The sequence below is a fragment of the Cariama cristata genome, unplaced genomic scaffold (genome assembly GCF_000690535.1).
Source record: "Cariama cristata isolate BGI_N322 unplaced genomic scaffold, ASM69053v1 scaffold32078, whole genome shotgun sequence".
NCBI lineage: Eukaryota > Metazoa > Chordata > Aves > Cariamiformes > Cariamidae > Cariama > Cariama cristata.
This window is the reverse complement of record NW_009632254.1, coordinates 9,111-22,776: the sequence shown is the minus strand read 5'-3', so window position 1 is coordinate 22,776 and position 13,666 is coordinate 9,111. Positions and strand designations below refer to the sequence as shown.

General features: G+C 43.1%; 1 protein-coding gene across 1 annotated transcript; it reads right to left on the bottom strand.

The window, feature by feature from the left end:
• Positions 1 to 581: 581 nt before the first annotated feature.
• Positions 582 to 9,025, bottom strand: CTNNB1 (catenin (cadherin-associated protein), beta 1, 88kDa). Its single transcript, XM_009706284.1, has 15 exons — positions 8,966 to 9,025; positions 8,239 to 8,466; positions 7,850 to 8,103; positions 7,522 to 7,760; positions 7,236 to 7,437; positions 6,767 to 6,911; positions 6,210 to 6,313; positions 5,784 to 6,122; positions 5,369 to 5,527; positions 4,298 to 4,417; positions 3,995 to 4,145; positions 3,781 to 3,902; positions 2,627 to 2,687; positions 1,644 to 1,864; positions 582 to 1,354 (listed from the first exon to the last, which is right to left on the bottom strand). Exons 1-14 carry the CDS (start codon positions 8,976 to 8,978, stop codon positions 1,656 to 1,658), a joined length of 2,346 nt encoding a protein of 781 aa, XP_009704586.1. The 5' UTR covers positions 8,979 to 9,025; the 3' UTR covers positions 582 to 1,354; positions 1,644 to 1,655.
• Positions 9,026 to 13,666: the final 4,641 nt, after the last annotated feature.

Here is a 13,666-nt window from a genome sequence, read left to right as displayed (position 1 = left end):
GGCTGGCGAGTGCTGTGGGGTGCAGCCATGCCCTCTCTGCAAAGGGGGCCGGTGGTTTCAGAACCACTTTCCCTGCTTCTGCCCACCCCGCTGCTGCCCGAAGGGAAGTCACACTACACCCAGCTCCCGTCTCACACAGTAACAGCAGACCGAGGACACCTGAAAATGGGTTTAAGCTACTGCACGAGCTGACAGGTTGTGAGCAAAGGATCTTCAGCAACAGCACAGGGCAGAGGAGAGCCAAGTGATGCGCTGTTCTCGCGTGCTGAAGGCCAGCAGCAGTCTGTGGTGGGCAGGCTGGACACGAAGCGCGGTTGCCTCACATCTGGCTAGACCTGGCCCCAAGCCAAGGGGCAGCCGGCCCCAGGGGAGCACGCACAGTGCCCCACAGGACAGCAGCAGGAAGGTGTTGGCGTTAGGGTGCGGGGCTCTAAGGGTAACTGTTCCTTCGTGCGATGGAAGAGGTAAGTGGGTCTTGGCTTCCTCCTCTGAAGTACAAAGTTGTTGTGCAGTTCCAGGACAATTTTCAGAAAACTTAACACCCAAATCTACTTTACAATCTGAAATAACTTGACACAGAGTGAATTAAAAGTTTACTTTAATTTTGAACCATTTTATAACTGCATTTTTCTCATGAAGCATCTGTATCACAGCAGGCTACAATAACTTTGGGATAAAAGGCAACTGGTAAACTGTCCAATACAAGGTTCCAAATAAACAGTTCTTACTGGCCCCTACCCAGACATATCCCAGATAAAGTTTTTGATCAAAAACATGAAATAGATCCACCTGCTTATTTTAAGCATATTAAAAAGGAAACTAATTGGACCATTTCTATTTGTCTAGTTTTTTATACAAAAAGGCTACACAATGTTACACTTAATTCAGAATACAGTTAGAGCGATTATGAATTAGTGTTCTACACCTTTACTCAATCCTTAAAAATTAGAAACTGCTGTAGCATATTCACTATAACTTAATACTACGAGAGACTTTAAAAAAAACTAACAATTACTGCGAAAAGAAAAGCTACTTCCAAAGCAAGCAAGGTCAGTACCATTACAGAGATTTAAAAAAAAATAATAAATTTTTTAACAAGCAAGGCTAGGGTTTGATAAATTCCATCTTGCAATTCATTCTTGTGCATTCTTCGTTTCTTGAATCACTCCCAAAATCCATTTGTATTATTACTCCTCGACCAAAAAGGACCAGAACAAAAAGTTTACTTCAATTGTTCCCATAGGAAACTCAGCTTGGTTAGTGTGTCAGGCACTTTCTGAGATACTAGCCCACCCCTCGAGCCCTCTCAGCAACTCTACAGGCCAATCAATGCAAGTTCATTCAGGTGATACAGCTGCAAAGAGAAAAAAAAACAGAGGCGTCAGCCTTCCCAGCAAAGGGGCCCCTGAACACGTTCAGACTGCGTGAGGCCAGTGCACAAGACGTTACAGTTAATTACTTCCACACTTCACGGCAGAAGTCAGTTTGGAGTGTACTGGTCGTGTGTTTCCAGAGCGATATTCACTGTTCTGGCACACTGGGACCCAACTGAGCCAATCCCTCCCTGCCAACCAAGTCCTCATCCAGGCATCTGTTTTTCTCTTTTTGTTTGTGTTTTTAAATTCAAGGTTGGAGCTTCTTACCTAAAGGATGATTTACAGGTCAGTATCGAACCAGGCCAACTGATTACTGTCACCTGGAGGCAGCCCATCCATAAGGTCCTGGGCATGGCCAAGATCTGGCAGACCATCAACTGGGTAGTCAGCACCAGGGTGGTGGCCACCCATTTCATGTTCCATCATAGGGTCCATACCCAAGGCATCCTGACCGTATCCGCCAGAGTGGAAAGAACGGTAGCTAGGATCTAAGAAAGTTAAAGGTGGCAGAGGGAAAAAAGGCATAATGTTAACAGATGTTAGATGCATCAGAAGCTGCAAGTATCAGTGTGTGAGAAGATCTTTGTAGCCATCTAACTTTTTTTCCTAGTTCAGCCAAGTTCAACACAATCTGTTGCCTGCCCTTAATGGCTGCTCCATTGTTCGAAACAGCCTTCTGGTAGGATTCTGCAGACAAAGCACACTGCAGTCAGAAGCACGAGCAGATTCCAGCCAAGCCATTAGTCTGCACAATCAACACTACTAAAACTCAACAATACTGCAGCAAAACCAGGCTCCAAGACTGTAGACTTGCTTCTGAAAGACTAGTCAAAAATAGCTTAGAATCCTTAGGGACAGACTCGCGTTCAAGTCTATAGACACTTACAGACTTAACACATTCAATACCAGCTTTTTTGTTCTAAAGCAGAACTGCACTATTGGAATTGTCAAGTCCATTTGTAAAGAATGTAAAAGATTTCTGGAAACAACAGCTCAGCGGGAGATTGTCCCACAAGACTCAGACAAGAGACACCAGTTTTGCACCTCCATACAGCTCCCATTTCAGTGCTGCCAGTGGTGCTGCAGAAACTGGTTATTTGAACTGGCAGCTCCCCATCTGCCTGTCAGTTTGCAACACTTTCCCGAAGAGTAATTCCACTCTTCGCTCATTTGCAGTTCTCTTTTAAAATCGATCTATGACTTGACTTCATCCAAGTTAAGTTTAGTTAAGTTGAACAGAAGAGACATACCATCTGGGCGGTATCCAAGAGGTTCTCCCTGGGCGCCAATATCAAGTCCGAGATCTGCTGTCTGAATGTACGCAAGAAGTTACAAAACAGTTTTAACATCAGGTCTTTACTTCTGAGTTTAAAAAGTTTCAAAGCTTGCCCCTGATCCCCTTTCAGCATCTCTTCTGCAGTGAGCACTGCAGCATGGCACTTCTGTGAACATGAAATGCCTTTTTATCTAAGCATCTGCATCCAATATCCAACAACCAGATTTAGGCAGAGGAATCCCCAGATCACTGGAAGGAGTGTTCTGTTTGGGAATGAAAAAGATGGGGCAGGTCTGGGAACACCCCTGCTCAGGTCGAGCTCCTCCAAGTCAGCTGTTCAGAGACTCCTGAGCCAGCAACAGAGCTTTTAAGAATTCTGAAGGGATCGCTCCCAGTTTGGCCAATTACAGAAGTAGTTGCCTGTCTGTAGTGCAACTGCAGAACTCCAATCTCAGAGAGATTTTCCATTTTAGCTTTTTTTTTTTTTCACATTACTGTTGTAGATACAGAAAATTTAGTAAATACCTACAAGGTAAGACAAGCTAGGCTCCTGAATCTTAAGAATCTGAGGGAAGACGGAGACTTAGTGAAACCTTCCCTCTGCCCCAGGCACACAGTCTGTTTTCAGTCTCAATTGACTGTGTAGCCCATTACACTTGAAAAAAGGCAACGTGTGATAATCAGCCTGCAAATAGATTCAAGTCACAAAGTTCAATTCTAAGTAGAACGCAAGCTGCATCCCCACCCCAAGATTATTAGTCCTACATTGTTTGCTTGACAGAAGCCTCTCAGGATATGTTTTATGTTTATGCCTCCCTCATAGCAACTCCTGCCTCCATTTTTGCATTCAGTTCATTAGGTTCTTACAAGCAGCACAGAAACATACAAAGTTCTTCTATACAGCTTTCCATGCTAACAAATATGATGAGAATTGTAAACTTCAGCAGCAGTAGAGAATGGACTCCAAGGCTGCTCGCACAGGTTCACTGAACCTGAACGTGTAAGAGAGAGTAAAGAAGGTACAGCCATGTGTAAAGCTGATGGCATATGTACTTCACTACTGGAAGGAGGGAGGACTTGGAAGTCAGGTCTCCCCAAGCAACCATTAACAGAGAAGACACGACTCACCTCGTTCCAAGCCATTGGCTCAGTCCGGAACAAGGAGCTCGTCAATTCAACCGAAAGTCGCTTCTTATAGTCTTGTGGTTTGTCCTCAGACATTCTGAACAGCACTGCAGCTGCGTATGTTGCTGTCGAAAGGAAGAGTGATTTTAGCACAAGTCAAGTCTTTGCGCAACTTCTCTCACGCAAGTGTTGAAACCTATCTTTTAAGTGCACTTACCAACACCCTCATTCCTAGAATGAAGCAGTTCTGTTAAAGGGGCAGTTGCACCTTCAGCTTCAATTGCTTCAGCTGCTTCCTTGTCTTGAGCCAGTTCACAAAGTACACCCGCAGCTACTCTCTGGATGTTCTCAATGGGAGAGTACAACAACTGCAACCAAAACACAAGGGTTTCTTTAGCCCTTCTACTTGGAATGAGCTCCTCAGCACAATCTGACTTAGCAATTCTACCAAGGAAGCATAAGAGCCATTTGACTAGTTTTCCTAGTACGTACGGTAGCACTGGCTTGAGCTCTTACTTACCTGCACAAATAGTGGAATGGTATTTAGACCCCTGATTACGATTCGATTATGAACATCACGCGCAAGAATATGCAGGGCTCCAGTGCAGCCTTCGACAATTTCTTCCATACGCACACCCTCCTAGTTAAGGAAAGAAAAGGCATTTTTTTGAAGTTGAGATATCGCGTGCTGTTTTCTAGATGACTGTCAAAAAGCTGATCAGTCTGCCAACAAATCAACCAAACTTGTCCCTCTCACATACCCCTGTGGCTCACATCCACTGTCTGCTGCTGGCCTTCAAACATCACATCCCTCCCAAGAGCCGGCCCAGTCTGTCCAACGAAATTCAGTAAGTGAAGCAGCTCAGTGGAACTCCTCCCAGTGTTCTCATTTTTATTTCAGTTCACTATGAACTTGATGTCTGACAACACTGGCTCTTTTTCCCCAAGCTGGATTAGCTTGACAGCTTACTATGTTTGAAACAGTGGTTATCAGTAACAAAGAGGCCCCCTCCTGCCTCTGCAAGTAGTAACTATGCTCCTGTACAAGCAGGGACTCCTTCCATTTGCCCATGCCAAGGCAACTTCCCCTCTGTGAACGTGTTTAACGGGGGGGGGGAATTGAGACTGATCTTGCCACACTGACCTGGTACCTACACAGGTAACAAGTGTGGAGCCTGTACAACTTCTCAGTACTTTTACAGGTCTCAGCACCCTTGAAAATACACAATAAGCTGTGATAGCATTCTTAAACCCATACTTCTGAGAAGGGTGAGGCAGTTCTGGTTTCCTAGTAGAGAACAACTCGCCTTGCCAGAGTAGGCGAAACCAGTATTTCTGTGATCTATAGCATTCAGAATTAAATGCTCAAGAGGTTCTCAGTAAAATAAGAACCAAGGTTTTGGCATTCTTGTTTATTTAAGAAAAATTTCAGGTCTGCCAAGACACCATTATCAGCACACCAACAGAGTAACATGAATTAGAGCAAATGATAAGACAATAGTTACTCAGACTGAACAATACATGGCCAAGGCAGAGGAGGAGTTTCAGAGACAAGTTATACACGTAACTTCGGTTAGTGGTGGCCACTTACCACGAACTGCTGCTGCGTTCCACCCATCGAAGTACGTCGCTGGGTATCTTGGTGTGCTCTAACCAGCAACTGAACTAGCCTTGGAATAGCACCTTGTTCACGCAGCGGGGCATGGTTTGCAGGACAGAGCGCCAGGTTGCGGATCAAACCCACGGTAGCCTGCAGTTAAGAAAGGGGGCGGGGAATAAAAGAGCATGGTGAGTGTCCTTGCCGTTAGCCATTTCTTTTTTTAATCAGTTGATCCCAAATCCCTAAATCTCTAGAGACGACACTAAGTTGTGCTCAATTTAAGCAGCTTTCCCATCAGACAAATTACGTTCCCCAACACCTTGGAAACACAGTATTTTTCACAGTTAAAGTTACATTAAAAAAAAGCACCAGTTTTCAGCACTGAAAGCTGTTAACCATTATTTACCTTGATCAAAGGCCAGTGTGAGGGCGGATGCAACAGTTTAACCACCACTGGGAGTCCGTAATGGAGACGCACTGCATTTTGAGCCATCTCAGCTTCTTGATGTCTGCTGGTGAGGTGACGGAGCGCACAAATAGCAGGTTCTGTGATGTCTTCCCTGTCTCCAGCCCGAAGAACTGTGCGCACGAGAGCCTCAATGCCACCAACCTGGCACACCATCATCTTGTTCTTGTAATTGTTGCAAGTAAGGTTAGAAAGGATGCCAGCAGCACAAGTCACAACATTAATATCATCTGATCCTAAAAGCTGAACAAGAGTTCCTAGAAGGCCTTCCATGCCCTCCTGCAAAAAAGAGGGAAGAAAAATTTAGTCTCTCTCCTCTTCCACTATGTTGGCTTTTGATCCCAATCCCTTAGAAAAGCCACTTACCTGCTTTGTTGCAGCATCTGACAGATTTCTTAGAGTCCAGAGACAGTTCTGGACGAGACGCTGGCTTGGATCTGTGAGGTGGAGTCCCAAAGCTTGCATCCCACCTAGAAGATGGTACAGATTTGACATCATACTCAGATGCTCGTCCTGTAAACAGTCAGGTCCTTCTCTTCCTTGAAGTCTAAGTACATCTCACAAGCTTCTGGATCTTTCTTGGCATTATTATCGTAATATGGCTAGGCCCTAACCCTTCATCACACAGAAAAAGACCCTGAGATTCTCTTTGTGACACTGGACATTTTAAATGTACGCATATTCTAAGGGGACCATTCTGACAATGCTCAGACACTAAGCCACCCAGCTAACACATAACAGACTTGGGTAAAACAGACTGCCTGTTATACTTCTGTATACTAAAGGCCTCCAAAACTCGTTATGGACTGAAGGAACGATCCAAGTTCCATTTTTGATGCTGGCAGTTTCTGTTCTTGGGTGGAATGTACGGATCCTGAAGTACTGTACAGTTTTTTAAGTTACCATGGGTACAAGGTACTTACCAGCCTCAACAATAGCAGGTTTGTTGCTGGAGCAGACTGACAACACCTTCAGCACCCTACTTGTGGTCCACAATAGCTTCTCATAAGTATAGGTCCTCATTATGTTTACTAGAGCCTGGGGTCCACCACTTGCCAGAATAATCAGCTGAAAGACAGCAAAAATAACGTTTATCTCTCGCTTCCTGTGCGTGTGGGTAGTAATTGTTGCTGACTTACACTCATCATAGGTTACAGATCTCCAAAAAACCGCTCACGTCTGCTGGTGCGGTCTAAGTTTTGCAGTCTCACTATAAGCATGACTGCATTTCCGCAAAATAATTCCTGCGTCCCTCACCTCTTGCAAGGTCAGGACTGACTGGCAAAAGCCCAACACGGCTGAAGATTCAGAATAAGGTCAGTACACAGGAACTGTTAGGTCATTCATAGCAATCTTGCTCGTTTTAAGTGCTTCAATAGCAGAGGCACTTACCTTACTTTCTTGATTGCCATATGCTAAAATCTGAAGGCAGTCTGTTGTGATGGCCAAGAATTTGACGTTTGTCTTGTTGAGCAAGGCAACCATTTTCTGCAGCCCACCAGCTAGACGGACAGCCATTTTGGCTCCTTCCTGATGTAACAGGAGATTGTGAAGAGTTGTAATGGCATAGAACAGCACAGAGTCCACGGGGGACCTACAGAAAGAAAAACCCTTGTCAGTACCTGCACCTACCAGTACCAATTAAAAACCACAAGTGCCATCTTAGTAGTCCACATACCCAAGCATTTTAACCAAAGCAGGGATGCCTCCTGATTTGAAGATTGCCAACAAGCCTTCACGGTGATGTGAGAGATTGTGTAGTGTACCTGCAGTACAACGGGCTGTTTCCACATCGTTTGTATTTTGCATGGTACGTACAATAGCGGATACCATTTGAGGAGATCTCATAATAGCATGGCGAGATGCTTCCTTTTTGGATAACTGATGAACCATAACTGCAGCCTTGTTCACCACCACCTACAGAAACATTTGAAGAAAGCTTTTAGTTTTAAGGTCATTGAAAAAGCCCCACAAGCAAGCTACGCTGAGGCAAAGAAAATGCTTACCTGGTCCTCATCATTCAACAGTTTGGTCAGTTCTGGGATCGCACGAGTTGCAAGTTCAGCATCATCTTGGTAGTTTATCAAATTAACAACAGCATGTTTTAACATCTGGGATGGCTCAGCCAGGCGTTGCACATTAGTTGGATGAGCAGCATCAAATTGCGTGGATGGGATTTGCATTCCTTCATCCAGCGTTTCAGGGAACATAGCTGCACGCACTCTCTGAGCTCTAGTCATTGCATACTGTCCATCAATATCTGAAAGACAAGGTAAGTCGTTACCTTAAACTAGGAATAAAAAGGTCATCTTCTTGATTGGTAATAATTCAGTATTTAGGTTTCTGTATTGTTAAGCTGCGTGTCTAAGCAAACCAGTAATAGAAAATGCCTCACCAGCAACTTGCTCCTGCGTAAAGGACTGAGAGAATCCCTGCTCCCACTCGTACAGCACTTGCGTTGTGTCCACATCTTCCTCTTCAGGATTTCCCTTGCCACTCAAGGAGGGAGCAGTTGTTGTGGCACCGGAATGGATACCAGAGTCCAGATACGATTGTTGCTGCCAATGACTGACTGCTGCTTTTCTGTCTGGCTCCATTGCCATATCCAACTCCATCAAGTCAGCTGTAAGAAATCGTTGTTGAACAATTAAGTTTAGTTCAATTACTCCAGCATGTATTAACCCTTCAAGAGATGACACAAATTTTAAACAAAAATAAACTGTTATAAACAGCCACCTCAACTCAGCAGAGGTAGCACTGCCAGTGAGACAGCAGTTTTAAACTGAGGCTTTACGTCAAACCAGTGCAGACATCTATAAACCCAACTAACAGGCAGAGCAATCACTGCTATTGTGACTGTCTTAGTCTACTGCTTAAACACTCCCTTTTCCCCATACTATGATTATGTACTTCATGGTACTTAAGAGACCCAAAATGCTTACGACGACAAACTTGTTTGCAGGTTTGCGTTCCAGTGTAACATATTAATTACTGCAGTAGAGCAGACATTATTCAATCCAAGTGACTTTAAACAGTTTAAAAAGAGGAGTAAGGAGCCAGTTTAACTGCTCTTTATTAGAACTGCTAGATTCTAACAACAGAAATTGTAATGCATTATATACCTTGGGTTGCCATGTTCCTTGTTGTGCTCCCAGAACTCTTTCCTGCTACCTTTCAGAGACACTAAAAAAGAGCAAGGTTAGAACTTGTTAAACACTAATCAGAGCTAGTAAGACAGGATTTCACATTAGCACACTACAATTGCAAACGAAGACTTTGCACATCTTGCCATTTCATTGCTACTGTGAGTATATTCAAACGCTAATTGGCAAACCCCCATGGACAGAGATGCAAAAGAATGAGATGTATCACCCAGACTGTTTCTGGCAGACTATATGTAAGATCTATTCTCCTCTTAAAGCTGCAAGAGAAAAGTATTGAAGACTGACCACGATAGAGCCATTTTTTACTTCTCTATCCTTGCATAAGTCCAGACACTAAATTCCACAGCTTGGATATGCCACAAAGACAAGGGCTAAATGTCAGACTTCCTCATTTCCCTCAAAGACAACTACTCTTAAGATATGGGCAAAACTGTTTGATACAGGGCTACAACATGTATTTTCACACGGAAAGCCGAAATGACCATTTAAGGCAAGCTGCTATTATTTCAGTACAGCGTGGTACAAAGACTACCTAAAGAGTTATAATTGAACCTCCTCTTTTACTCCTTTCCTGTACCACAAGAAGAAAGGTTTCTTCCTACACAAAATACCCTTCCTTGAAGTTAAACTGAAAATTGAACCAGCTTTATGAACAAATACTCTCCTTTAGTTGCACACATTAAGTCACCAAACTCACCTTTTTTTTTTTTTGGCGCAGAAAGCCAAGATAATTGAGGGCAGGAGGCTGAAATATGATCAAACGCCCTATCAAAATCTTCAGTACGCACCTCCATTTGATATCACCAAGCAGTACAGAAGTATTTGTACCGTAAATCTGTAGCTGTCTCTTCACTAACCCCAAAAGAGAAATTCGAGGCTACAGTTTCACAACAGGTCACTCAAAGCTGTCACACTTTTATTTCTTTTCCCCCGCCCCAGTCCAACACCGTTTTCAGCCCAGACGCAGAGCTGGTGACAGCCTGTTCTGGGAGCTAGCCAAGCTGAAACATTTGTAGTGGTAACTAGTGCAGTGAGCAAAACCATCTCTTCCAGCAATCAGCTTTCAATGTGCCATTAGGTGTTAGAGCTATGCTGATCAAAACGTTCCGAGACAATGAAGTAAAGGCAAGCCACCAATCTCTTTAAAGGACAGGCTTGTGTCAGGACAACAAAGTCCATTTGATGCTGTATTTGTGTAAAGACCAACTTCCCAGTTTAAGTTTCCTTCAGGAGTATTTTAGAAAATCATAATTAGCAGAAGGCAGGCCTGCAGTTTTCACTGAATAGATTGGGCAACTCTGAGGCAAGCTTATATTTCACTGTCTCTGAGCCAGCTGCAGGATACTCCAGCAGCTCCTGAGCAATCTCGTTACTTTGCTGTACAAATGCCAGTGCTGTTTGTCCTGACCCTGCACTCCCACCACTTTTGGCAGCAACCCTTCCTTGGCTCTTTTAAAATGGACAGTAGATCTGCATCTGCAGCAGATAAGCAGCACTGAGCTGATTTAAGACATAACACAGCATATAGTAAGTGCCCTGCCATGCAGTGGAAATGCTTAGGTTCCTAAACCGGTCCTACTCCACAGCCTGCAAGAGACTACCCAACTCAGTCTACTCCTCACAATCTGCTAGGAGGAGTATTTTTGCAAGGGACCATTTTTCTCCAGTCCCTTGAACGCTGGATTCTTCCAACATGCTGTTAGGAGTTCGAAAGTAGCAGTGGTAAGGGGAAGGAAAAAATAAGTCACGCTGCCAGTTCACCATTAATACAAAAATTCTCCCCAGTAGCTGGGTTGGAGGAAGTGCCTGTACAAAAGCTCAATAGCTCCCTGCAGGTCTTACGCATTACTTTGTCAGCCCCACTAACACCTTCCAAACAGAAGTGGAACAGCACTAAAAGTAAAATTTGTATCTTTGCTCCCTGTGGTCCTCACTGTGAGTCAGATGCGACATTTCCAACAGAGAACTGTGCAAGATCTAGCTGCTATAGACAATTTGCAACATGCTTAGCACAAAAGAAGATCTATTTTTATCATAACCTTTCCTGTCACCTCCTATCAGGAGGCTGCTAATAAAAATGATCACCAAACTAATTTTGAAGTTAACATACTGGTAGATGAACCAGTCAAGAGCGTTTACTATGCTTAGAGATATTTACTACCACCTCAGATTCAAATACGCAATATGGAGCTTGGGAACAATGTTTACAATTTCCCTCCACAGTTGAATTCTGCACAAATGAAGGCAGATGGCTTATAGCAACTGCTCTCTGAAACGGTTGTTTCAATTTCAGCAGCCTGAAGAGATCAGAAGAGTAGTTGTACCGTTAGGTACAATCCAACAGACCAGACTAGCCACTGAACTGCAACACTATTCCAAAATAAAGCTGAAGAACATCCACAAAATAGCAATGCAGAATACCAATTAAGTGTTCAGAACTGCCTTATCAGTCAGATATTCAGTCTTTGAAATGCTGACCTTAGATCAGCCTGCTAGCTGCACCTGAAAGTTTCTACCATCCTAATCTGATTTCATACACCTGTAACCCCCAGCAATTCCAGGTAGCATTTTTTTATTTAGGTGGGAAACTGGTTTTAATCCTCAGAGTTCAAAATAACTGCAGACCAAAAGTAGCCAGGGAAAAGGGGTACATTATGTTTGTTTTTAGCCTTTCTGTAACTGAACATCCTCCCGTATTTTCCTTCTGGTTCTCTTCTCATTTTACAAGGGGGTAAACTGAGTCCAGACAAGCTGCTTTGTCTTTGTGTGTGTCACTGACAAGGTTAACCACTACACTTACAAAGGGAGCGACAACCCCAGACTAGGTACAAGTGTTCGTGCTCTTCATTTTCCTGACAGAAACTGGATCAATACATGCAGGGTGGGGATGAGGTGGTGGGGGAGTGGAAACACAAGAAAAAAAAAACCCAAATGCTGCTAGGATAATTAAGCTTGTAGTCTTCAACCATGAAGCATATACCAGCTCCTTTAAATCGAGTCCCTCTTCAAATTTATTAGAACACACATGACTAGTGACATTACATTGTCAAGGTCAGTAATACAGATCTTAACCATCAGAAAGAGACAGAGGGACTTTACTAACAAACTTTTGCATACCAGCAAGTAAGCCTTCTGTAAGCCTCACTATTTTTAAAGACTACCTGGCACTAGGAAGTCAAGTGTGAACTTTGATAAATGTCACATTATATAGAAGTTCATATGGATGTACTGCCAGGAGTTATGGGACTGTTAACTTCTTAAAACAGTCCTCCTTCCCCATGACACTATCCACTTGTTTAGCAAGCATCATCAGCTTCGGGTTTAAATGAAGGTTGGGGTTTTTTAAATATATACTCAATTCCTCATATGAAGAGCAATGCAAGACATTGCACTAAACTGTATTGTGTACCATCAGTCCCAACCTTGCATTTGAATTCTAAAAAAAAAAACTGAGAAAAACAGCAGGCTTATGAGCTAGTAATTTCAAGTTACTACAGAAGACTACTCAAATTTCTTAGTTTTCAAAGGAATTGAAGAGAAAGAGTATTTTGGTGATGAATAAAACTTGGGAATTAACTTCTGATTTTGGAGAAGAGTTAGGCACATACCAACAAGCCTACAGCACTTCTCAAATCTGATCAATTCTCTTAAGATTGACTCAGATTACACCTGACTGATCTGATAAGCAGATGCCCTCCCCTTTGTAAAGCAAGTCAAACTTAAAGCTTGCAAGTTTTCCAGAAATCTTTTGCTTAAGAGCAGTGTGTTACTAAACCTTGTATGAGAAATCAAGACTGTTATCTCCAATCGCCATGACCTACTTAAAGGGAACATGTCTACTGACCACGTTTTTGTACTACTCTCTCCCTCTGTCTCAACTAGGATGGGCCAAGCAACCGAGTCTGTAACTATGAGTGCCAAATGACACATTTTCTTACATAGAATGAGCAGATCTTAACCCCCCTGTGACAGTTACAGCAGTTAAAAACACGTATCATCTACATACAAGTGAAGAAAAGTACATCTACTGGAAAATAGTTTTCCCCCAAGTGCTCTGAAGTTATTGTAACCATTACCAAGGTGTTACTGGAAGCATTCTCTGAGTCTAATTTTGTAACTGGTCTTGTTTCAGGCAGCTGCCTGCCAGTGATACTGCCTGTGTATCTGTTTTACAAAGAGGCAGTAGCCAAAATATACAGGCAACACCAGTTCCACAACTAGTAACACCAGATAACTACAGCACTCATATTTCTGTTCTTGGGTCATAGGAATAAGAACTTAATGTAGCAGAAGCTTCCTAATTAACCTTAGTTTTCAAGTGGAAGATGTGGGAAATACATTCAATTAAGGATTTTTAAATTAAAAAAATCCTTTGCTCTTATCCTGGAAGCTGTTCTCCGTTTTCTAGAAAAGGAAGCAGGGGGAGAGGGAGGAATCATCTAAGTAAGACAATACCAATAGTGGAAACATCAAGAAAGCTTTCACGGCATACAAGCTTTTTCAGGCATGAGTGGTTGACTTTGTCTCCTTAAGCAATTTTTAGTCTCGCCTACCCCACAGGCATAAGCACTCTTGCAACAGGCAAACCTACTTCTACTGCTTTTAGTCTTACGAAGACATCATCCAACTGATATATTCCTAATGAATAGCAAAGTGACC